At 43.5% G+C, this 27026-nt stretch overlaps 1 protein-coding gene across 1 annotated transcript; it reads left to right on the top strand.

The window, feature by feature from the left end:
- Positions 1-7266: 7266 nt before the first annotated feature.
- LOC149460825 (uncharacterized) lies at positions 7267-15490 on the top strand. The gene is made up of 7 exons (XM_089679260.1): positions 7267-7354; positions 11751-11860; positions 11977-12521; positions 12602-12808; positions 12925-13063; positions 13787-13903; positions 15477-15490. The coding sequence occupies exons 3-7, from the start codon at positions 12126-12128 to the stop codon at positions 15488-15490; spliced, it is 873 nt and encodes a 290-aa protein (XP_089535386.1). The 5' UTR covers positions 7267-7354; positions 11751-11860; positions 11977-12125.
- The last annotated feature ends 11536 nt before the right edge of the window (positions 15491-27026 follow it).

The following is a 27026-nucleotide window of genomic DNA, read 5'->3' as shown; positions in this document are numbered from 1 at the left end:
ACCTTTTGTACCACCAGCCCCTCCCTCTTAGATTGTAAGCTTCAATGAGCAGAGCCCTCCTAACCCTCTTGTATTGAACTGTATTGTTACTGTATTGTCTCCCTTTATATTGTAAAGCGCTGAGCAAACTGTTGGCGCCATAAATCCTGTATAATAATAATTAGTAAATAGAGTCCCCCTGTGTGTCATGTAATCTCAGTATAAATCCAGCTGTTCTGTGAAGCCCTCAGAGGTTTGTTAGAGAACATTAGTGAACAAACAGCATCATGAAGGCCAAGGAACAGACCAGACAGGTCAGGGATAAAGTTGTGGAGAAGTTTAAAGCAGGGTTAGGTTATAAAAAAATATCTGAAGCTTTGAACATCTCACGGAGCACTGTTCAATCCATCATCCGAAAATGGAAAGAGTATGGCACAACTGCAAACCTACCAAGACATGGCCGTCCACCTAAACTGACTGGCTGGGCAAGGAGAGCATTCATCAGAGAAACAGCCAAGAGGCCCATGGGAACTCTGGAGGAGCTGCAGAGATCCACAGCTCAGGTGGGAGAATCTGTCCACAGGACAACTATTAGTCGTGCACTCCACAAGTCTGCCTGTATGGAAGAGTGATGAGAAGAAAGCCATTGTTGAAGGAAAGCCATAAGAAGTCCCATTTGCAGTTGGCGAGAAGCCATGTGGGGGACACAGCAAAAAGAGTGATAATTTCTTGATAAATAGCCACCATCCCCTAAGTATGGAATAAACATGAAAAAGGGAACCCCCTAAATTTGAGACTTTGAAGGCATAAATACATAAATTAAAAATATGGAATCTTTATTTTGTAACATTTACACACAAGGAATCACCAACAAGGTTTGTTTGGTAACAGATTATTTGTGTAACCATACATAATAGACCATTTCTGAACATATTAAAACATCACCATCAAGGCATATTGTTTATTTGCGGTTTACTTAGATCCAATGCGTTTCAGAGTGACTTCACTCCTTCCTCAGGGAAAAAGAGAACTCTGCATAGGGGTGATATGATCTACAAAATTGAACATACATTTGTTTAGAGCATTGCTTGTGTCCATTAACAGTGTTTTTATAGTTCCAAATCTGTGAATATACTCACAATATGGAAGAGCGAGGAGACATGAATAAATCTTCAACCAAACCTAACCACTTGCCGCCAAGCCACTGTATATATACAGCGGCAGGGCAGGGCGGCACTCGCAGGCAAAACCACGTTTTAAAACGTGTGTTTTGTAAACAAATAGGGGGCGCGCGCGAGGCGCGCCGCCGCCCTATCTGTCCCGCCGATCACCGCCGTAGATGTGAGTTGCCGGGTCACAGCCGGTCCTTAGCGGCTGTTTCCCGGCGATCGGCGGCAAACAGTGACAGACAGCACAGCTGCAGTAGCTGTGCTGTCTGTCACTTCCTTGTCAGCTCGAGGATGAGCTGATCAAGAAAGAACAGTTTCTCTTTCTCGATCAGCCTTGTCCTGCCCAGTACACCCCCCCCCGCCCCCTAGTAAAACACTCCCCTCACTCCTATAACCCTTCCCTGCAAAATAAAGTTAACCCCTTCCTCCCCAGTGCCATTAGTACAGTGTCAGTGTTTTTTTTTTTTGCACTGATCACTGTATTAGTGTTTTTGGGGATGTCAGTGACCCCAAGTCAGTACCCCCCAATGTCAGAATGTCCGCCGCAGTCCCGCCATAAGTCGCTGGTCGCTGCCATAAGTCACTGATCGCCGCCATTATTAGTATAAAAAAAACCCTAAAAATCCCAGTATCTTTCCCGCCATTTGTAAACGCTATAACTTTCACGTAAACCAATTAATTTACACGTATTGTTTTTTTTGTAGCAAAGACATGTCGCAGAATGCATTTTGGCAGAAATTTATGACTAAATTTGATTTTTGCATTTTTTTTTTACTGGACATGTTTTATAGCAAAAAGTCCAAAATATTGTTTTTTTTCCTCAAAATTGTCAGCCTTTTTTTTTATAGGGCAAAAAACAAAAACCACACAGGCGATCAAATACCACCGAAAGAAAGCTCAATTTGTGGGGAAAAAAAGGATGTAAATTTCATTTATGTACCATATTGCATAACCGCGCAATTGTCCGTTAAACTAGCGCAGCACTGTATAGCAGAAAAATGTTGTAAATTGCAGTATCTATACCATAGTTTGTAGACGCTATAACTTCCACACAAAGCAATCAATATACACTTATTGGAATTTTTTTTACCAAAAACATGGAGCAGAATACATTTTGGCCTAAATTTATAACCAACTTTGAGTTTACTATATATTTTTTATAGCTGAAAGTAAAAAATAGTTTTTCTTCAAAATGTTTGGCGTTTTTTTGTTTATAGCGTGAAAAATAAAAAGCGCACAGGTGATCAAATACCACCGAAAGAAAGCTCTATTTGTGTGAAAAAAAGGATGTAAATTTAGTTTGGGTGCAGCATTGCATGACCGCGCAATTATCAGTTGAATTAGTGCAGCGCCGAGTAGCAAAAAGAGGCCTGGTCATTAAGGGGGGTAAATCCTCTGGAGGGCAAGGGGTTAAAAACAAAGCTTCAATCTGCCGCCACCTCATAAGCCAGGAAACCGGTGAGTCTAGGGCAGCCCCAGAATGAATCACAAGGGCCACCCCAATCACTGCAACAGAAAGCAATAAAAATGCTTGAGTAATAAAAAACATCTTCAAAAAAGAATTTGTAAAAGAGACCATTGTAACGTCTCTGGGTGAAACCTAGCATGACTTTTGTGAGCATCTAGGTCTTTAGAGACCTCATCCACATCTAGCCAGGTACACTGAAGAGCGTGTGGGTATAAGTCTTCAGAGATAAATGTCCAATTAGGCCACATGAACCTTTACAGACAGTCACTAAGAAAACCGATAATCATATATATCAGCATATATATCCTTAGGCTGACAAAAAGTGGAAAAAAAGTACATAAATGAAAAACCCCAATTCCCAAATTAAAAAAAGGGAGGGTGAAGTTTTCTAATAAGTACAAAAAATCTGCATACTGCTCACCATAAACAGAGGGAACCACTGTAAGTAATCCGGAAGAATCCGCACTATCCCACAGGGGCAGGGAGTATCTAAGTGTAAAAGACGGACCTCCATTATATAGGGGCCTCATTAACCATTTCAATACCGGGCAATTTTCCCCCTTCCTGCCCAGGCCAGTTTTCAGGTTTCAGCGCTCTCACACTTTGAATGACAATTGCGCGGTCATACAACATTGTACCCAAACTAAAATTTTATCATTTTCTTCACACAACTAGAGCTTTCTTTTGGTGGTATTTAATCACCGCCGGGGTTTTTATTTTTTGCTAAATTAACAAAAAAAAACAAAAATTTTGAACAAAAACACATTTTTCTTTGTTTCTGTTATAAAAGTTTACAAATAAATAATTGTTCTTCATAAATTTAGGCCGAGATGTATTCTGCTACATGTCTTTGGTGAAAATAACCCAAATTAGGATTTATTATTTAGTTTGTAGGAAAGTTATAGAGTTCACAAACTATGGTATAGATCTGAATATTGATCAATCCTGAAGTACTGACAGCCAATCTAATCTAAACTGCTACGCCATATTCAGACAATGATGTCATCCTCCTGGATGGACTAGAGCGTGGTGATGCAATTACTCATGGACGGCAGCCATCTTTGGACTCCCTATGCAAGCACCCTGACTGTGGGTTATACAGTTCATGCCTGGTGGGTCTATGACCCGATTTTAACCACTTGAGCTCCAGAGGATTTACCCCCCTTAATGACCACGCCTCTTTTTGCTACTCGGCGCTGCACTAATTCAACTGATAATTGCGCGGTCATGCAATGCTGCACCCAATCGAAATTTACGTCCTTTTTTTCACACAAATAGAGCTTTATTTTGGTGTAATTTGATCACCTGTGCGCTTTTTATTTTTCACGCTATAAACAAAAAAAAAGCCAAAAATTTTGAAGAAAAACAATATTTTTTACTTTCAGCTATAAAAAATATATAGTAAACTCAAAGTTGGTTATAAATTTAGGCCAAAATGTATTTTGCTCCATGTTTTTGGTAAAAAAATCCCAATAAGTGTATATTGATTGCTTTGTGTGGAAGTTATAGCGTCTACAAACTATGGTATAGATACTGCAATTTACACCATTTTTCTGCTATACAGCGCTGCGCTAGTTTAACTGACAATTGCGCGGTCATGCAATACGGTACATAAATGGAATTTACATCCTTTTTTTCCCACAAATTGAGCTTTCTTTTGGTGGTATTTGATCGTCTGTGTGGTTTTTATTTTTTGCGCTATAATAAAAACAATTTTGAGGAAAAAAAAACAATATTTTGGACTTTTTGCTATAAAACATGTCCAGTAAAAAAAAATGCAAAAATCTAATTTAGTCATAAATTTCTGCCAAAATGCATTCTGGGACATGTCTTTGCTAAAAAAAAATCCAATACGTGTAAATTAATTGGTTTACATGAAAGTTATAGCGTTTACAAATGGCGGGAAAGATACTGGGATTTTTAGGGTTTTTTTATACTAATAATGGCGGCGATCAGCGAATTATGGCGGCTATCAGGGACTTATGGTGGGACTGCGGAGGACATTCTGACATTGGGGGGTACTTACTTGGGGTCACTGACATCCCCAAAAACACTAATACAGTGATCAGTGCAAAAAAAAAAAAAAAACACTGACACTGTACTAATGGCACTGGGGAGGAAGGGGTTAACTTTATTTTGCAGGGAAGGGTTATAGGAGTGAGGGGAGTGTTTTACTAGCGGGCGGGGCGGGGGGGTGTACTGGATGGGACAAGGCTGATCGAGAAAGAGAAACTGTTCTTTCTCAATCAGCTCATCCTCGAGCTGACAGGGAAGTGACAGACAGCACAGCTACTTCAGCTGTGCTGTCTGTCACTGTTTGCTGCCGATCGCCGGGAAACAGCCGCTAAGGAGCGGCTGTGACCCGGCGACTGACATCTGCGGCGGTGATCCGCGGGACAGATAGGGCGGCGGCATGCCTCGCGCGCCCCCTATTTGTTTACAAACACACGTTTTAAAACGTGGTTTTGCCTGCGAGTGCCGCCCTGCCGCCGTATATCTACAGTGGCTGGGCGGCATGTAGTTAATTTGTGAGTAGGTCTTTGGCATTTGTGTATGGTATAATAAACTTTATTACACTGTGGTGGCTTTTTCTCTGATTCCCTGTTTATGAGCCCTTGGGAGAGTGGAGGAGTTTTGTAAAGGTGCCTTACCATTGTAATGGTTGATTAACCGTGGGCTGTGTGCAAGCTGATCCTGTGTCCATCCAGAGAGTGAGATTTATCCCACCTGGAACTATACTGTTGATTTGTTATGCCTTATGACTCCTTGAGGGTCAAAGATTGGAGGTAAGCTTGCACGCTAGACGGTGACAGATGGTCTGACGCACTTGAGCACGTATTAATTTTCACGGTCGAAGATTGATTCATCACAGTTATACGTTTGGGACTCTGTGCTACATGATTTATGAATATTGTTCATTTATGATCACATGTATTTATATTTGGTTATTATTAGTTTCACTTAAATCACCTATCACTTATATTTAGTCACAATCTTGATGGCATGTATTTAGGATACATATTAGGTGCACCACTGTACACCTATATATTTATTCATACTATTTGTGTATTCACCCATTTAATATCGAGTTTTTTATTTAATCTTTTATGTCAATGAGATTGAAAAAAGTCCCATCATTGGTGTCAGTAAGATAAAATAAGTCCCATCCTTGGTACCAATGAGATTGAATAAGTCCCATCATTGGTGTCAGTGAGATAAAATAAGTCCCATCCTTGGTATGAGATTGAAAAAGTCCCATCATTGGTGCCATTGAGATTAAAAAAAAAGTCCCATCCTTGGCATCATTGAGATAAAATAAGTCCCATCCTTGGTATCAATGAGATTGAATAAGTCCCATCATTGGTGTCATTGAGATACAATAAGTCCCATCCTTGGTATCAATGAGATTGAATAAGTCCCATCATTGGTGTCATTGAGATACAATAAGTCCCATCCTTGGTATCAATGAGATTGAATAAGTCCCATCATTGGTGTCATTGAGATACAATAAGTCCCATCCTTGGTATCAATGAGATTGAATAAGTCTTATCCTTGGTATCAATGAGATTAAATAAGTCCCATCATTGGTGTCATTGAGATACAATAAGTCCCAACCTTGGCATCAATGAGATTGAATAAATCCCATCATTGGTGTCATTGAGATACAATAAGTCCCATCCTTGGCATCAATGAGATTGAATAAGTCCCATCATTGGTGTCATTGAGGTACAATAAGTCCCATCCTTGGCATCAATGAGATTGAATAAGTCCCATCATTGGTGTCATTGAAATAAAATAAGTCCCATCCTTGGTATCAATGAGATTGAATAAGTCCCATCATTGGTGTCATTGAAATACAATAAGTCCCATCCTTGGTACCAATGAGATTGAATAAGTCTCATTATTGGTGTCACTTAGATTAACCCCATGGCGCTGGTGCTTCCCAACTATTTAAAGGGTTTGTGATGCCAAGAGGTGGAGCAGGGCTTAGAATCGTGTGAACGCTGTAATTGACTGTCACATGGCTGGAAAGCTGGACCTTTCCATGAGGCGTCAGAGAATGTGCCGGGAGTGCGCACTGGGTACGCAAATATGTGGCCCCTTGGCACCAAGGCCCAGCTGTCGAGAGGCTGCATATTTATGTGCGCTCAGTACCAGGTGGTAAATAAGTCCCATTGTTGGTGTCAGTGAAATAAAACAAGTTCCATTGTTGGTGTTGGTGACATAAGATAATCCCATCATTGGTGTCAGTGAGATAAAACAAGCTCCATTGTTTGGTGTCAGTATAAAGGAGAGTGTAATATCATCTCAGCATTGATGGTCAGTGGTGGTGCTCACCTGATCTTACCCTCCATCTGCCTCTCTGCTGATGTCGGAGTTCTACTTTCACTGTCAGAGAGGAGATCACGGCTCCCAACAGTCTGGTATCATTGCAGTGCCTGGTGATGGAACCCGGAGAGTGTTCCAGCCGTCATCACCTCACTGCCGCTCTGCAGAGTCCTGGAACCTGTTAGACACAGACATGATGGGACAGGAGCTGAAATCCCGGGACTGAGCTGCAAAACTTTCTCAGGACTGCAGTTCCTTTAAGCACCACAAGATGGTGATATCACATATTCTGAGACAGGAAGTCTCTATGGAATACTGACAGGAAGTGATGTCAGGTACAGACAGGAAGTGATGTCATGTACAGACAGAAAGTAGAGAGGAGACGTTGGTAGAAGTGGCAGCAGAGGAGGTAATAAGATGTTATTTCCTATTTACAATCAGTAACCCTCCATCATGTCCGTCCTCTTCCTCCATAGTCACATCCGTCCTCTTCCTCCATAGTCACGTCCGTCCTCTTCCTCTATAGTCACGTCCGTCCTCTTCCTCCGTAGTCACGTCCGTCCTCTTCCTCCGTAGTCACGTCCGTCCTCTTCCTCCGTAGTCACGTCCGTCCTCTTCCTCCATAGTCACGTCCGTCCTCTTCCTCCATAGTCACGTCCGTCCTCTTCCTCTATAGTCACGTCCGTCCTCTTCCTCCGTAGTCACGTCCGTCCTCTTCCTCCGTAGTCACGTCCGTCCTCTTCCTCCGTAGTCACGTCCGTCCTCTTCCTCCATAGTCACTGGGAATCTTTTATCTCCAGCAGATGATGATACACACATATATAGTGTGGGAACCCAGATTAACCCCTTCAGGGGCACAACATTCCCCCACTTCCGGGGCCGGAACATTCTCCTCATTGTGGAGATGGGTCACCTTCTCACCTCATCAGTCTATACTAATGGATTATAGGACATGTATTAGTGTCGGGGGATGGGGGGTTATTTTGGGGGGATTGGAATATGTATCACTTTATTTTAGAATATTCAAATAGGAAGAAAGAGAAAAAACTATTTGTAGGAAATGTCCTGAAAATTAATTTCTCCATAATGATCCCAGTCTCAGATATTCATCCTGAAATGTGATCAGTAAAGTCTCCGGAGAACACGGAGATCACAGGGATAGGATGTGTCCTGGCAAAGCCCAAAGACAACGTTCATCTTTCAGTTTAGGAGAGGTGGGACGCACCCGGGAGAAATGATTCTGTGTACAGAAACCTCAAAGAGCGCCCCCCACAGCTCCTCCCCCCAATGTCCTCCAACCAGAGTCAGAGAATCCTATGACATCACACTGACCTCACAGCTCCTCCTCCCAATGTCCTCCAACCAGAGTCAGAGAATTCTATGACATCACACTGACCTCACAGCTCCTCCTCCCAATGTCCTCCAACCAGAGTCAGAGAATTCTATGACATCACACTGACCTCACAGCTCCTCCTCCCAATGTACTTCCAACCAGAGTCAGAGAATTCTATGACATCACACTGACCTCACAGCTCCTCCTCCCAATGTCCTCCAACCAGAGTCAGAGAATCCTATGACATCACACTGACCTCACAGCTCCTCCTCCCAATGTACTTCCAACCAGAGTCAGAGAATTCTATGACATCACACTGACCTCACAGCTCCTCCTCCCAATGTCCTCCAACCAGATTCAGAGAATTCAATGACATCACACTGACCTCATAGCTCCTCCTGCCAATGTCCCTCCATCCAGAGTCAACAAATCCTATGACATCAGGCTGACCTCACAGCTCCTCCTCCTAATGTCCTCCAACCAGAGTCAGAGAATCCTCTGACATCACACTGACCTCACAGCTCCTACTCCCAATGTCCCTCCATTCACAGTCAGAGATTCCTATGACATCACACTGACCTCACAGCTCCTCCTCCCAATGTCCCTCCATTCACAGTCAGAGATTCCTATGACATCACACTGACCTCACAGCTCCTCACAAGTCTGAGTCCCACTCCATGTACAATTTAATATGTCCCCTCTACTCCTCTTCATATTACTATCTTGTGCTATCCTGAGAAATCTCACTTCTTTACCCCTCTGCTCCACCCCAAAGCGTCTACATCTCCCGCTCACTGCTACCATCTCCCTACTACTGCTCTCATCACCTCCTGTTGATACTTCACTCTCCTGCTGACCCAAACACCAGGACTGGAAGGCATGTGCACTCGTGTACATCCCTCACCCTTCTTATTTTCCTCACCCTTCTTCTCCTCCTAACCTCTGGGGGTATCTCCCCAAACCCTGGTCCTCCACTATCTCACCCCCACACCAGGCACCCTCCTTCCTCCAGGAATAGCCGCAATTCTGCTCAACTTAATATCAGTCCCCCGTATTCCTAAAAACCACCCTCCCTTTTTCATGTGTGCTCTGGAATGCCCGCTCTGTCTGTAATAAGCTCACCTCTGTCCATGACCTTTTTGTCTCCGGCTCCCTTAACCTACTAGCGATTACAGAAACCTGACTCCAAGCAGCAGATTCTGCTTCCACCGCAGCACTTCCCTATGGAGGCCTCCTCTGGACCCACTCACCCAGACCCAGTGGTCAGAAAGGTGGTGGAGTTGGTTTGCTTCTATCCCCACTGAGCACCTTTCAAGTCCCCCCTAACCCTCCCTCTCTATCATTCTCTTCTTCCCAGACTCACTGCATCCGGCTGTTTTCTCCCATTTCTCTGAGGATTGCAGTGATCTATCGGCCTCCTGGACCCGTGTCCCGCTTTCTTGATGACTTCTCTGCCTGGCTACCCAACTTTCCTCTGAACTACCCACTATCATTCTTGGAGATTATAACATCCCCATTAATGTCAACAACCCGGCTACATCCCAACTCTTCAACATAACCTCATCTTTTGCATTAGCACAATGTATACAGTCCTCCACTCACTCTGATGGGAATACATTAGACCTTGTTTTCTCCCATCTTTGCACTCCCTACAACCTCACAAACACCCCCTTTCCTCTCTCTGATCACAATCTCATCACCTTCACAGTCTCCTCATCTTCAAACACCTATCCCTCCAAGCAGCAAACAATTACCCGCAGAAACCTTCACAACTTGAACCCGGCTCCTTTCCACTCTGCAACTGACCTTCTCTATGACAGAATCTCTCCCCTGTCCTGCCCTGACCTGGCCACTGCTGTCTACAATGGTTCGCTTTCATCCACACTGGACTCACTTGGTCCTCTAACAACACGAAGCATCAGGCCCCGACCATTACATCCTTGGCAGACTGACCACACCAGAAATCTTAAACGACATAGTCGTGCGCTGGAGCGATTGTGGCGTAAAACCAAATCCCAGCAAGCATTCACCCGATATAAATCTGCTTTCTTCACATACAATTCCACCCTCCATGGTGCCAAACAAGCCTACTTTGTCACTCTCATTAATAGCTTGTCATCCAGTCCTCATCATCTCTTCTCTACTTTTAACTCTCTACTTTCCCCACCTCCATCCAGCACCTCACTCACTGCTCACGAGATTGCAAATCATTTCAAAAACAAGATTGACGCAATTCGTAGGGACATCGCCACTGCACAGACATCCATCCCACTTAGCATACCTTATACTAAACCTCCCTCAACACGTTCCTCTGCTGACCTCGCTACTACCGAAGAGGTCACTAAGGTTTTCTCAGAAGCCCGTCTCACTACCTGCCCCCTGGATCCTGTCCCCTCACAACTACTACGGTGTAACGTACATGTAAGAATTGAATAGCTGAGATGTGACATAAATATAAAGATTTGAGTAGCTGAGATGTGACCTGTAGAAAATATGACATTGTAGATTTAGTTTCATTCCTTGTCATTAAAGAACTATTCAGTCATAGGTATTCAGAGACATGTGCTCACCCATTAGCATCTGAAAAGACAGCAGTTTCCAGGCTGGAAGTGACACCTAAGTGCCAATAAGATTTGTCTATAATCACACTTTGCCATCTTCCTGAAGTTTAAAAGAGGAACACAGATATTTCAGCTTCATGACACCAGGGGGGGCTCCGATGTGTTTGGGGAGCTTTAAAGTATATACGCAAATCAAAGGAATAGATTTAATCTCTCATAAATGCTAAAATATTAGTTGCATAGAGATGAAAATACTTCCTTCTGATTGGGCACTCTGTGGGCTACATCTGCATGTAAAAACCGTATTTGTGGCCTATGTAGAATGCCAGAAAAATGCAGGAAATGGTTATGTGGTGCTGGATCGCGACAGATGAACAGTGATTGGTACTGTCCTCAGGTATGGACATGGTGATTCCTATGGAGCTAGTTTGATCGACTAATGGATTGCGGACTTTCTCTGACTTGCTGCAATCGCAGGATAACTCTTGGTAAAAGTTTTATTTCTGTTTTTTATTCCCTTTTATTTTATAGTTAATAGCCTCATAGCTCATACTGACCTCATAGCTCCTCCCAATGTCCCTCCATATAGAGTCAGAGAATCTTATGACATCACACTGACCTCACTGCCCCTCCTAGCAATGTCCCTCCATCTGGCTTTTTTTTTCTTTTATATGATGCTCTTAGGATGTGAGCGGACCCTTGGCAACGTCATATGCAAAACAGGACTGTTGATCCTCATTGTATGTAATGATTCCAGAATGTCAAAACAAGGTTTTAACCTACGGAGTAAGAAGGCCCTTTGTGCGTAAATTATACCTCAGCCTGAGGTGTTACTTTAAAAAAGAGGAGACCTGACTGGAGAGGTGAGGAGGATTCTGGGAATATCATTTGATGTTACTATTTGTGTTCAGATGTAGAGTTTTCCTCCTGTGAAGTCTGGAGAAGTGGGAGTATTTAGAAGGACACGAGGATCTCTACAAGGACGTCATGATGGACAATCAGCCGCCCCTCACATCACCGGGTAAGAGGAGACTTTATTGTAAAGGAGAGAGCAGTACGGAGGATCCACCTAGATCCCCCATCATCTGATAAACACATAGAAACAATGGATTCAGTCAGTGTGTGTGTTTCCTACAGATGGATCCAGTCATGGGAACCCACCAGAGAGATGTCCCCGTCCTCTGTATTCCCGGGATTCCACACAGGAAGGTCACACCATCCCTCACCATCATCAGGTAGATGAGGAACAATCACTGGTATAATTTATACACAGCTTGTTTGTTACAATGAATGTTTTATTATATATTCAGAGTGGAATCCTCGGGGATATCATTATTAAAGAAGAGTATAAAGAGGAGGATGAGGAGTATGGAGTGATGGAGGAATTTTCAGAAGGACACAAGGGTATGATGGAGCCACCTAATACCAGGAACCCACCAGAGAGATGTCCCCGTCCTCTGTATTCCCTGGATTCCACACACAATATTAAAAAAGAGATAAAAGAGGAGGAGAATGAGGATGGGGTGATGGAGGACTCAGAGTCTCTAAAAGAACACAACAATCTGTACCAGGACACCATAGTGGAGTCATCCAGCTACAAAAACCCACCAGAGAGATGTCCCCTTCCTCTGTATTCCTGGGATTCCACACAGGAAGGTCACACCATCCCTCACCATCATCAGGTAGATGACTGACAATTATTGGTAGTTGTGATTTATACACAGCATGTTTGTTACAATGAATGTTTTATTATATCTTTCAGAGTGGAATCCTCGGGGATGATAATATTGATGTTAAAGAAGAGTATAAAGAGGAGGATGAGGAGTATGGAGTGATGGAGGAGTTTTCAGAAGGACACAAGGATATGATGGAGCCACCTAATACCAGGAACCCACCAGAGAGATGTCCCCGTCCTCTGTATTCCCAGGATTCCACACAGGAAGATCACACCATCCCTCACCATTACAAGGTTGGTGGGGCGGTGCATCTAGAACATGAACTTCAATGTGTGGATTTTTTTATGTGATGTAACAATATTATGCTCATATTTTACAGATGTTATTGTCAATCCTTCTCTTGGTTTAGGGTGAAGAGCTGATGAATATGAAAGTTGAGGTTAAAGAAGAAGAAGAGGCGTATGTGAGGGATGATCAGCAGTCTATGGAGGAGGATGGAATAACGGGGACATTTATAGAGGAGGACACTCCTACAGAGATCAGCACAGGTGGGTCATGAACACTAAATCCATTCCTCCACCCATACTGCTCACTGATTGGTCCAGAGTAGGGTGGGGACTATACCCCAATGATGGTGGTCTTCAGGATCAGTCCAGTCTTCACCTTGGTTGTTCTCCCCCCATCCTCACTCTCTGACCTCTGGTGGGGCTCAGCCCCGCTGTTCTTCATGACTAAATCATGGACTAAATAAGGAAGTGCAGTACTTCTTGTGTTGGGAAGATGGCAATGAGTGATAGAGGGGGTGGGGACCCTCGTCCTATAATCCCCTCATCACTGTCCCTCCTATAAAAGACAGTTCTGGTTGTTTCCTCACTCTCTGACTAAGGTCCATGAATAAAGAAATGACCTGGTAGGAGATCAGAGGAGCCATTTCCTAGTTCCCTTCAGGGTGGAATTGTAAGCTCCTCAGAGACCAAGCTACCTGATGTGGGCGGAGTCTTGGTTTGGGGGAACCAATCAGCTCCTGTCTAGTAATCCTCTTTGTCTTTGTATTTTAGTCCATGGCCGGGAGATGAGGAAAACCTCCGAGGATTGTCTCACTTTGTCTCCAGACTGGAAAGTAGAAGATGAGGACATCACACAGTATAGTCCAGGAGAAAACCCGACTCCCTCCAATGTCCATCCGGCACCACCCAGTGTAGATGGACCATCGGATTCCTCGTATCCTGAGGAACCTCAGACTGTGCAGGACCGGACTGCCCTTCCTACAGATAGGAGGTTTTCCTGTAGTGAGTGCGGGAAATGTTTCCATTTTAAATTTAATCTTGATGAGCATAAAAAATCTCACACAGATGAGAAGCCGCATTTCTGCCCTGAGTGCGGGAAATGTTTTTCAAAGAAATCTCATCTTTCCACACATCAACGATCTCATACAGTACAGAGGCCATATTCCTGTCCTGAGTGCGGAAAATGTTTTGTACTAAAACTACAACTTGTCACACATCAACTGCATCACATGGAGAAAAAGCAGTATTCCTGTCCTGAGTGCGGGAAATGCTTTTCAGTGAAGTCCAATCTTCGCAGACATCAGAAATTGCACACTGGGGAGAAGCCGTATTCCTGTTCTGAGTGTGGAAAATGTTTTGTGCAAAAATCAGAACTTGTCATACATCAAAGATGTCACACGGGGGAAAAGCCATACTCTTGTCCTGAGTGTGGGAAATGTTTTCTAGGGCATTCCAGTCTTTACAAACATAAGAAGTGTCACACGGGAGAAAAGCCATATTCCTGTCCTGAGTGCGGGAAATGTTTTTCACAGACGTCCAATCTTTACAGACATCAGAGATCTCACACGGCAGAAAAGCCAGTTTCCTGTCCTGAGTGAGGGAAATGTTCCTCACTGAAGTCCTGTCTTCCTGTACATCAGGGATCCCACACAACTCTGGAGGTGTATTAGTCCCTTGAGTGCGGGAAATGTCTTCTAGATGAATGTTGCTGGACATCCCAGCTCTCATGTGGGGAAGAAGCACACCCTGATATACACCTCAGATATACTCCATGGCTGATTTTCATCATGGAAGAGACAGTTCATAAGAAGATCAGAGGTCACCAAAGACGTGGATGAAGTGTGGGACCGGGTTGGCCATTGATAGCAGGAGAAGAATAAAAATGGCGTCATCACCTTTCATTAGCTGAGTACATTTTGTGGTGGGAGATTTCACAAACACTTCGTACATTTTGTGGTGTAGAGATTTAGAGGTGTATTTAAGAAAAAAATAGTTAAAGGAACATGAGCAACATTTTCCCAGCCATGACAAATATTGGCTGTTTTGTTTTTATTTCATAGACTGATTTCCTATGGATACTGGCTCCATCTAGTGTCTATAAAGCCGTATCACACTTTTTACTAATTGAATTATTTCAGGAAAAATACCTTATTATGGCCACTAAGCGGAGCTGACGATCATAGGAAATCACTGTGTTAAAATGTGGCCTGAATTTTTCACTTCTAGGCAAATGCTTATCACATTTGTCCCAACAATTGTTTAGTATATAGGCTTCTTATTTTCCATCTTCAGGAACGGGTTCATACTGAGATATTCTACCCGGCACCTATGAGAACCGCAGACTGTGAGGGACATAATCAACCATGTATGAACAGAAATAGCGTTCTTGTATGTAGGCCCCTGCAGCGTGTCGTCAGTTATTGTATGTACATGGGGGATTGAACATTTTAGAGGGGAGTTTAGGTGGTCGGAGGTAATTTCCTTTTTTCACTTAACTTTATTGCTATCATATTAGGGAACATCAGCTCCCCTTGTGATAGTGTTTTGTTGTGATGGGCCACAAACATAAATGACTCTTATAATGTGAGTTGACATTTGACTTGTTTCTAATAAATGTTTTTTATTACCGCACTCGGAGCATGCCCTCTTGTGTCTTTTTCTTTTGTTGTGACAGGTTCTGTTTATTGAGACATTGAGGTTGTATTAGACCAGCAATGGGCAAACTACGGCCTGCGGGCCGTATACGGCCTGCGGGCCGTATAAGGCCCGGCGGACCTTTTAATCCGGCCCGCAGAGCGTGATACTGTCAGGATGGCTGACAGGATGTTTGTAGGTGGGGCAGCGTGACGAACGTGAGGGGAGCTAGGCTCCTCTCACAGTCCGCCCTGAAGACCAGAACGGCGCGGGAACACGGCGAGAGGAACGCGCGGAGCAAAGGTAAGTAAATTGACACAGGGGGGACTTGGAGACTTAATATGGGGGATGAATTACTATGGGGGATGAATTAATATGGGGAATTAATTACTATATGGGGGATGAATTACTATGGGGGATGAATTACTATATGGGGGATGAATTACTATGGGGGATGAATTACTATATGGGGGATGAATTACTATGGGGGGTGAATTACTATATGGGGGATGAATTACTATGGGGGATGAATTACTATATGGGGGATGAATTACTATGGGGGATGAATTACTATATGGGGGATGAATTACTATATGGGGGATGAATTACTATGGGGGATGAATTACTATATGGGGGATGAATTACTATGGGGGATGAATTACTATATGGGGGATGAATTACTATGGGGGATGAATTACTATGGGGGATGAATTACTATATGGGGGATGAATTACTATGGGGGATGAATTACTATAGGGGGATGAATTACTATGGGGGATGAATTACTATATGGGGGATTAATTACTATGGGGGAATATTACTATTCTTACTATGGATGACACATACACATCATTCATCTACTCTTGGTCCGGCCCCCGGGTCCAATATATGAACCCATTGCGGCCCTCAAGTCAAAAAGTTTGCCCACCCCTGTATTAGACCCTTCTGTCCTGCCCTCTATGGATAGGATAATGGAGGGCAGACCACTGATATAAGGGGGTCTTTTTCCCATTGGTCACCAATGTAAGGGACCACTACACTGACCACTGATATAAGGAGATCCTTCTCCCATTGGTCACCAATGTAAGGGACCACTACACTGACCACTGATATAAGGGGGTTCTTCTCCCATTTGTCACCAATGTAAGGGACCACTACACTGACCACTGATATAAGGGGATCCTTCTCCCATTGGTCACCAATGTAAAGGACCCCTACACTGACCACTTATATAAGGGGATCCTTCTCCCATTGGTCACCAATGCAAGGGACCACTACACTGACCACTGATATAAGGGTGTCCTCCCATTGGTCACCAATGCAAGAGACTGCTACACTGATATAAGGGGGTCCTTCTCCCATTGGTCACCAATGTAAGGGACCACTACACTGACCACTGATATAAGGGGGTCCTTCTGCCATTTATCACAAAGGTAAGGGACCACTACACTGACCACTGATATAAGGGGGTCCTTCTCCCATTGGTCACCAATGTAAGGGACGTCTACACTGACCACTGATATAAGGGGGTCCTTCTCCAATTGGTTACCAGTGTAAGGGACGTCTACACTGACCACTGATATAAGGGGGTCCTTCTCCCATTGGTCACCAATGTAAGGGACCACTACACTGACCACTGATATAAGGGAGTCCTTCTCCCATTGGTCACCAATGTAAGGGGCCACTACACTGACCACTGATATAAGGGGGTCTTTCTCCCTTTGGTCACCAATATAAGGGACCACTACACTGACCACTGATATAAGGGGGTTCTTCTCCCATTGGTCACCAATGTAAGGGGCCACTACACTGACCACTGATATAAGGGGATCCTTCTCCCATTGGTCACCAATGTAAAGGACCCCTACACTGACCACTTATATAAGGGGATCCTTCTCCCATTGGTCACCAATGCAAGGGACCACTACACTGACCACTGATATAAGGGTGTCCTCCCATTGGTCACCAATGCAAGAGACTGCTACACTGATATAAGGGGGTCCTTCTCCCATTGGTCACCAATGTAAGGGACCACTACACTGACCACTGATATAAGGGGGTCCTTCTGCCATTTATCACAAAGGTAAGGGACCACTACACTGACCACTGATATAAGGGGGTCCTTCTCCCATTGGTCACCAATGTAAGGGACGTCTACACTGACCACTGATATAAGGGGGTCCTTCTCCAATTGGTTACCAGTGTAAGGGACGTCTACACTGACCACTGATATAAGGGGGTCCTTCTCCCATTGGTCACCAATGTAAGGGACCACCACACTGACCACTGATATAAGGGAGTCCTTCTCCCATTGGTCACCAATGTAAGGGGCCACTACACTGACCACTGATATAAGGGGGTCTTTCTCCCTTTGGTCACCAATATAAGGGACCACTACACTGACCACTGATATAAGGGGGTTCTTCTCCCATTGGTCACCAATGTAAGGGACCACTACAATGACCACTGATATAAGGGGGTCCTTCTCCCATTGGTCACAATGTAAGGGACCACTACACTGACCACTGATATAAGGGGGTTATTCTCCCATTGGTCACCAATGTAAGGGACCACTACAATGACCACTGATATAAGGGGGTCCTTCTCCCATTGGTCACCAGTGTAAGGGATTATATATAACAAAAAGGTCCCCCCGTGCTAAGATGTAATCAGAAATGCTCATAAATAGGACTTAACAGCAGCTAAACACCTAATCCTATACCTGTAGGTCAAATGATAACGAATAAAATAAAAAATGGTGTAGCGCTCAATACCAAAGTAATGAATAATACAAATAACATACATGCAAATTGGTGACACTGAGTGCTCCAACCCAAACACGGTCACAACAGACCTAATGAGTGACTGGCATATAGTGAACCCAATCCCAATGAGGGATCAATGAACAAGTGACCCTTAGTCCCCACAGCTGGGACTCAACCTATGAATGCGTGAATCCCTGTGGAGGGATAAAGACAAATAAAGTGCTCATCAAATGCAAATAGATAAGCACAAATATAACAAAGTCCAATGAATGTGAACACACACGTGAACACAGCTGAAGTGCTTCAGTCTTCTGGATCATGCAAACAACCATGACCCACCGGTAGGTGCTCCTAAAAATGGCTGCAATGGCCTCTCACCTCCACTCAGTGGCCCCTAGGAGCCACAAAGCCTTGCGGATCTCTCCCGGATCCTTCCTGTATAGGTACTCCGAATGGTCTGATATCTGGGCTGAAAAGGACCCTTAGATGTATCGTGTCTTCACTAGGAACCCCTCTGGGTCAATGGACAGGCAGGCAAAAGGATACTTGGATACAGCTCAAACGTGACGCAACGCGTCGACAGTACAGCGTGGTGATGTAGTTTCCGGTGCGGCGCCATTTTCGAACACCCTGTATTTATCTCAATACACCCACACATGGGTAATGCCTGTTGACATCTGCTGAAATGTGGGTGCAAATTTGTTTTTAGCTAATTTAGTTTATAATAAAGCAGTTTTACTCTATGGAGGATTTGTTCTGTTATATGGGCCTTCTGAATTGAGCTGTATCCAAGTATCCTTTTGCCTTCCTGTCCATTGACCCAGAGGGGTTCCTAGTGAAGACACGATACATCTAAGGGTCCTTTTCAGCCCAGATATCAGACCATTCGGAGTACAGTTGCAAGAAAAAGTATGTGAACCCCTTGGGATTACGTGGAGTTTTGCATGAATTGGGCATAAAATGTGCTCTGAACATCATCTAAGTCACAACAATAGAAGAACACAGTCTGCTGAACATAATACTACACAAACATTAGATGTTGCCATGGTTTAATTGCACATAACATGTAAACATTCACAGTGCAGGGAGGAAAAAGTATGTGAGGCCCTAGCTTAATGACTTCTCCCAGAGCTAATTGGAGCCAGGAGTGAGCCAACCTTGACTCCAATCAGTGTGATGATATTGGATGTGTTGCTGACAGCTGTCCTGCCCTTAAAAAACACACACCTATTTTGGGTTTACTGGTTTCAAGAAGCACTGTCTGATGTGAACCATGCCTCGCAGAAGAGACCTCTCAGAAGACCTACCATCAAGAATTGTTGACTTGCATGAAGCTGGAAAGGGTTACAAAAGTATCTCCAAAAGCCTTGATGTTCATGTGTCCACGGTAAGACAGACTGTCAACAAATGGAGAAAGTTTAGCACTGTTGCTACTCTCCCTAGGCGCGGTCGTCCTGTAAAAATGACTGCAAGAGCACAGCGCAGAATACTGCATGAGGTAAAGAAGAATCCCAGAGTGTCAGCTAAAGACCTACAGAAATCTCTGGCACATGCTAACATTTTTGTTGACACATCTACAATAAGGAAAACATTAAACAAGAATGGAGTACATGGGAGGACACCACAGAGGAAGTCATTGCTGTCCAAAAAGAATATTGCAGCACGTTTGAAGTTTGCAAAAGAGCCCCTGGATGTTCCACAGCACTACTGGCAAAATATACTGTGGACAGATGAAACCAAGATTGAGTTGTTTGGGAAGAACACACAACACTATGTGTGGAGAAAAAAAGGCCCAGCACACCAACATCAAAACCTCATCCCCACTGTGAAACATGGCGGAGGGAGCATCATGGTTTGGGGCTGCTTTGCTGCCTCAGGGCCTGGACGGATTGTTGTCATTGATGGGAAAATGAATTCCAGAGTTTATCAAGACATTTTGCAGGAAAACGTACGACCATCTGTCCGCCAACTGAAGCTCCGCAGAGGATGGGTGATGCAACAGGACAATGACCCAAAGCATACACGTAATTCAACAAAACAATGGCTGCAACAGCACAGAATACGCCTTCTGGAGTGGCCCAGTCAGAGTCCTGACCTCAACCCGATTGAAATGCTGTGGCATGACCTTAAGAGAGCGATTCACACCAGACATCCCAAGAATATTGCTACACTGTAACAGTTTTGTGAAGAGGAGTGGTCCAAAATGACTCCAGATCGTTGTGCAGGTCTGATCTGCAACTACAGGAAACGTTTGGTTTAGGTTATTGCTGCCAAAGGAGGGTCAACCAGTTATTAAGTCCAAAGGTTCACATACTTTTTCCTCCCTGCACTGTGAATGTTTACATGTTATGTGCAATTAAACCATGGCAACATCTAATGTTTGTGTAGTATTATGTTCAGCAGACTGTGTTCTTCTATTGTTGTGACTTAGATGACGTTCAGAGCACATTTTATGCCCAATTCATGCAAAACTCCACGTAATCCCAAGGGGTTCACATACTTTTTCTTGCAACTGTACCTATACAGGAAGTATCCTGGAGAGATCCGCAAAGCTTTGTGGCTCCTAGGGGCCGCTGAGTGGAGATGAGAGGCCATTGCAGCCATTTTTAGGAGCACCTACCGGTGGGTCATGGTTGTTTGCATGATCCAGAAGACTGAAGCACTTCAGCTGTGTTCACGTGTGTGTTCACATTCATTGGACTTTGTTATATTTGTGCTTATCTATTTGCATTTGATGAGCACTTTATTTGTCTTTATCCCTCCACAGGGATTCACGCATTCATAGGTTGAGTCCCAGCTGTGGGGACTAAGGGTCACTTGTTCATTGATCCCTCATTGGGATTGGGTTCACTATATGCCAGTCACTCATTAGGTCTGTTGTGACCTTGTTTGGGTTGGAGCACTCAGTGTCACCAATTTGCATATATGTTATTTGTATTATTCATTACTTTGGTATTGAGCGCCACACCATTTTTATTTTATTCAGTGTAAGGGATTACTACACTGACCACCAAGGATGAGCTCCTGGTTTAGTTGTTAAAGAATAGGGAAGAGTTGATTTGAAATTTTCTGCTGTTCCAGTCCCATGTTCGTCAGGAGCCGGGCATCCGATATAGAAGCCACATTCCTACCTCTTTTATATATGACCTGTTCCCACTGTCACTACTGCCTAAGGAAGCCATGTGTACTTGCACTGGCCATGTCCCTAGGAACCAATGATGTCACCGGGAATCCCCGTCATGTAAGCAAAGGCCACTGGACATATTAGAGCAATGATGCTGCTACCAACAACTATCCTCACCCCTTCCTTTATACAGCTGATGACAGGGAGCTCTCATTCAGCTATTACTGATTACCATGTACCCAGGGGCGGACTGACAACTCATGGGGCCCCTGGGCAATAGGGGATCATGGGGCCCCTGTGTCTTTGCTCACACTCAAAGTATACCCAAAAAAACCTATAAAAAGGTACCAGGGGCATTTCATGAGGCCCCCTACTGACCCCGGGCCCTCAAGCAGTGCCCGAGTGTTCAAATGGTCAGTCCACCCCTGGTCTCTACACCTTCCACCAGGAGCCCCGTGAAGTCTTAAGCAGTGCTGGAACCCCCCAAATGGACTGGAGCCCAATCCCTGAATGGAGGTGAGTGCATCACAGGTCTCTAATGCTGGGATGGCTTCTAAGCCCTCTGCTCCAATAGATGCATTTCCTACATATTTATTCCATCTAATGAAAGTATATAGCCATTGGTCCTCAAAAAAGGCTATGAAAAAGGTACCAGGGGCATCTCATGGGGCCCCCTACTGACCCCGGGCCCTCAGGCAGTGCCCGAGTTTCCAAATGGTCAGTCCGCCCCTGCATGTACCCCATACTTATTCACAAGGGAGGGTGTTATCAGGGGTTCCCTTACTATTTAAGGGCATTTCCAGATTCTGATCAGCCCCCTGCATGCAGACCCCCATAACAACTGGACAGAGTTGTGGGGATCGGGCCCTTTTTCTCATCAACTTGTGTGCACTTTGCTTTGCCAGGTTGGTAAGGAAGTCCTACATGTTGAGGGAATGTGACCTTATATGGTTCAAAGGTGTTCATGTTCTCTCTCCCCCTTTCCAGGCCAGCTAGACTGCAAACTCAAGTCAGAGTCTGGAATTAATTTCCTGTGGGACCACACACTTTTTTGTGTGTGATGTACCCCCTTAAAATCCATACCAGACTCAAAGGGGTTTATTTACTAAAGCTGGAGAGTCCAAAATCAGACTCCCTTCTGCATAGAAACCAATCAGCTTCTAACCTCAGCTTGTTCAATGAAGCTTTGGCAATGAAACCTGGAAGCTGATTGGTTTCTATGCAGAAGGGAGTCTGATTTTGGACTCTCCAGCTTTAGTAAATAAACCCCAAAGGGTCTGGTATGTATTTTGGGGCGACTTCATGCATTTTTCAAGTTCTTGCTGTAGGATAGGCTACAGCAACAGTGACATTTATAAAGAAAAAATTTGACCATTTAGGTTGCTGGCAAATGGTATATCAATGTTGGCTTTTTTAGAAAAACAAAAAGAAGAAAACTCTCTGCAAAGATCCTCCAAAATAATAAAAGTATGAGGTCTGCACAAAATTCATCCTAGACCCGTATCCCTGCCTGGCCAGGGAAGGGGAAGACATGCATGCACTTCAACAACCACCTGAACCATACCAGGCCACGTGTCCTCTCCGTGGGGAGAGTATATTGCCAAGGCCATTCACTCCTGGTTGGAAAGTTGAACAAGTCCCATGTTGTGGTGGTTTATGTAAGGATATATATTATTTATAAAGGGCGTGTCCCTTTCCCTTAGATGAAATATTACAGTGCCTCCAGCCGTTAAAATACGGCAAATATTTAGTAGACCAATAATTTGGACACCTTGATAATTTGATCACCACTTATTATTATACCTTGAATTCTTTTAGCCAATATGATTTCGTACCATACACACAAAATTTGCCTTATAATAGATAAATATAAAAATTTATTTATGTACAAAAATTATATATATATTAACACAAAACGCAAAAGACTGGTGATAAATGAATATTGGTACACACAATCAAAAATATATCCTACCAATGTAAGACACAATAATAAGGTCTCTAACTAATTACATCAATCACAAATTTTAAATGATATGATATTTATTAAATTTATTAATAATTAATAATTTCGAATATCTCAAAGGTTATATTCTTACAAGCCGTGGCCATAGGATTGCAAGAAGCAAGCCCTTGATATATGATACTCTGGTTATTAATATTCAATAAATTATGAAATATGAAAAAAATTTCTAATATGGCAATAAACAATTTTTAACAGTAACACAGTATCTTTCTACATATATCTAACTACCCAATATTGTTATGATCCACTAAGGTAATTTTATGATTCCACACAACAGAGAAAATAATTAATACAAAAATCAAATAAATATCTCACCACACCCGGAATTCAGACTAGGCAACTCTCCCGTGGATTTAGCTGGCAGTGGAACGCCTTTGGACTGATATATAGGGCAAGTGAAAGATTCAGTAGGGGAGAATGTAGGAAGTTATAAGATTAGAGGTTTAAAGTTTTAGGAAGTTTGAAAAGATGGAAGAGTAGTTATTCAGCAGAGATCTTCTTCAGATGTCAGGTCTTTCCATGAGGTTTTTATGAGGGTTTTTTTTTTCATGTTAAAGCACATGGGCTTTTATATCCACTAGTCCATTGTTCTAAGATACCTTCCCACCAGGCTTCCTGATTGGCTAGTTGAGAAATGTGTGTACATAAGCTATTTCTCACCTGCCCGCCAGGTGGCGGTCATGTATCACAGAACAATGTGAGCATTTGAGATGACTCATACCTTGGGTGGAATCTTCAGGTAATTTCATGAATAAAATATACGGCTCTTTCCCGATATAGCAGTGATACCTATATTATTCTAAATAGGGACCATGGAATATAGGTGTATATTCAGTTATTCCTTCTTGAAATACCATCCTGTTTGTTTCCTGATAAGACATGTAACTAATGCTAGTTTATAATACATCTTACTTCCCATCATCTCAATACTCAAGTTAGTGATATATAGTTCCCATTGCTGAGTATTTAGTGGTGTTTAAAGTCTATGACATCTTATTTATAATCTGTTTTTGTAGTACATTTTTGTAATGATATACAGTGAACTTTTAGACTTAAATGTCCTGAATTTCACCTCTTTGTTTCAGAATCAACATTTTCTCTGTGTAGAAAAAAACTCTCTATTTGCCTGGTCCTTGTATTGGACTCATGGTAAACAATTGTTAATGCTTTCACCCTTGGTGAACAATAGTATATGGTAATAGTTTCAGAGGTCTGTTGGTTCATCACACTCTACAGGTTTTGGTTAAGCTTTCAACCAGTTGAGTTCCCGTCTCATTATTGTTGAAATGTTTACAAGTCAAAGTCCTATGTGTTTGACTTTCTGTATGTGCATTCTTCTCAACCTCCATATACAAATAGTCCTTGTTGACAGTTCAAACAGTCTTATTGTCTTGGAAAAGTCTTACTTCCCCCATTCTCTCCAGTTCTTTAACTAGAATTCTTGATGGTTCAACCAAGACAAAATTAACTCTTAGCATCCGGCTATGCTGAGCTGTTTGCCATATAATATTATGTCTTGATAAAAGTCATATTTTTGAGACATGATTCAAAAGCCCACAACAATGTATGAACTCGTGTGATACATATGTGACATGAGTGTATAGGATGTATGGATGAGAAGTGATTGACACTCAACTGTCATAATGCTAACGATTATAACCATTAGATGGGTAACTGGAGTTCAAAATAACATGTTGGAAGTGTACATTAAACCAGTTAAAACCAGTTGAAACCAGAGATGTGGCTGATATTCACCAGATGTGCATTCCATCAAAATAGGTAACTACGCGTGATGGCACAGCCGATCACGCGTTGACTCTAACTACTCCGCAGAATCATACATGACGTTATACAACCAGGAGATACTGCGCATGGCAGTAGATAAAGACATTCCAAACTATGTATATAAAAGACGGGGGATTCTAGGGGAATTTGGGACTCATTGAAGATGCGGCAGACGTGCCTTGCGGTGATTTCCCGGATTCCCCTTTGCTGACTGTTGGAGTCCCCCAGTCACTGGGCAACGGGTGATGCTACAATATCCGGTGATGTATTGATGCTTTATTCTTGCTATAATATGATCTAAATATGATTTACAATTCTGACAATTCTTATGTTATTATACTAACAGAACTTATTCAATAAATCATGTTTTGCTTTAATATTTATTAAGCCTAATCCGTGTATTAGTGAGCGATTTGTAGTAGTGTTAAAAACACTTTGTTTTGAGGCAAAACAACTCGTATCAGGGAACACGAGGAATCTGTACAACATAAGGTATCGGGAAATGTATATCTGTCTGCAGAACACCGGGGAGATATTGGAACTATAATTCATGGTCACCTGGAAATCATCAAAAGGAGAAAGTCCATCCAAACCGTGAGATTAGTCAGACACTCATTGGTGTCATTCTGGGCATTGCTAGGCTAGGACTTGGTCACAGCATGATGCTGCTAATACTATATGGAACCCTCATTTGCATATAGCACTACCTCCTTAGGAGTTGCTGAAGTTTTGGGTCCCCTTATAGCCCTGCACAGCCAGGCAACATGCATTTCCACATAGAAATAGTCATTGAGCTTGTTTTGAAGTTTTATTGGATGGGGTACGGGGTGTATGGGATGCCCAATGGAACTGAGAAACCGAGGACAACTTCTGGAAGTATGTACAAGTGGTTATAGCAAACAGTCTCTTCTGGAGAGCTGGCCAGCCTCTCCTGTAGTACCACCCCAGACGCTCCTCTATCTGGCTGCCTGGAGGAAACCCTGGACATGGGATACAGTGTCTGTCACATAGCAAAGGTTCTGAGGCTAATTTAATGCAGATAAGGCACTTTTAATTACCACCTTAATCAGCCACGGAACCTGTGTAATTAATATGTTTTAGGGTTTAAAGGGATGAGGTGGCAACCCTATTCCCCTATCTGGCCCATGAGGTGCAGGTTTACACACTTAGTCCTTCTCCCGGGTTACTGACGGGTTGGTGCAAGGCCTTCTAGCTGGGCTGCTCCTTCTCTGCCACACAGGTGATCCTCTCTCAGGGGGCCAGTGAACCTTTCAGCCTTCCCAGATCCTTCTGCCCGAAGGCAAGCTTTTCTCCCTCTGGGCTCCCTCCCAGGCTCCTTCCCTGCAGCAATACTTCCTCAACTCTCCTCCAACAATGCTCCTGCAGCTGAGCAGGCTCTCCCAGTTTTAAGGGCAGTCCTGACCCCAAGCCAAGCCTCCTGTTGGGGATTGGTCAGGATCCCTCAAGAGTGCAGACCAGCCACTCCTTACCTCCGCCCACTGCTTCTAGAACTTTCTCCAATGTTCTAGGGCAGTGGTCTCAGAGAGCTGGCCTACAGAACCTCTCAGCTCTGACACAAATTTAACCTCCCTCCGTTTCACCTGGGCTGCTACTAAGCCCTTATCTAAAAAATTTTTTAGTATAGCTCCCCCTAGCTACCTAGGAGGCGCTACATACATCATGGGTATTTTCTTCAGCTTCTTTCTCTTCTTAGTACATATGATAGAAATCTTCACAATTACGTAGAAGAGGTTGGGGCCCGGAGTAGTCATAGGAAGGCCCAGCACCCCAATAGTAGAGGAAGAGGTGGTCTGGTGACATTGAGAAGAAGACTCCGGATCTCCATCATTGGAAACATGGCGAGACAACAAATACTCCGGGATGGTAGAGGAG

Source organism: Staurois parvus, unplaced genomic scaffold, assembly GCF_062004578.1.
Source record: "Staurois parvus isolate SC_StPar_1 unplaced genomic scaffold, SC_StPar_1.0 ptg000221l, whole genome shotgun sequence".
Lineage (NCBI taxonomy): Eukaryota > Metazoa > Chordata > Amphibia > Anura > Ranidae > Staurois > Staurois parvus.
The sequence above is the reverse complement of the archived record's forward strand: the minus strand, read 5'-3'. Positions and strand labels throughout refer to the sequence as shown.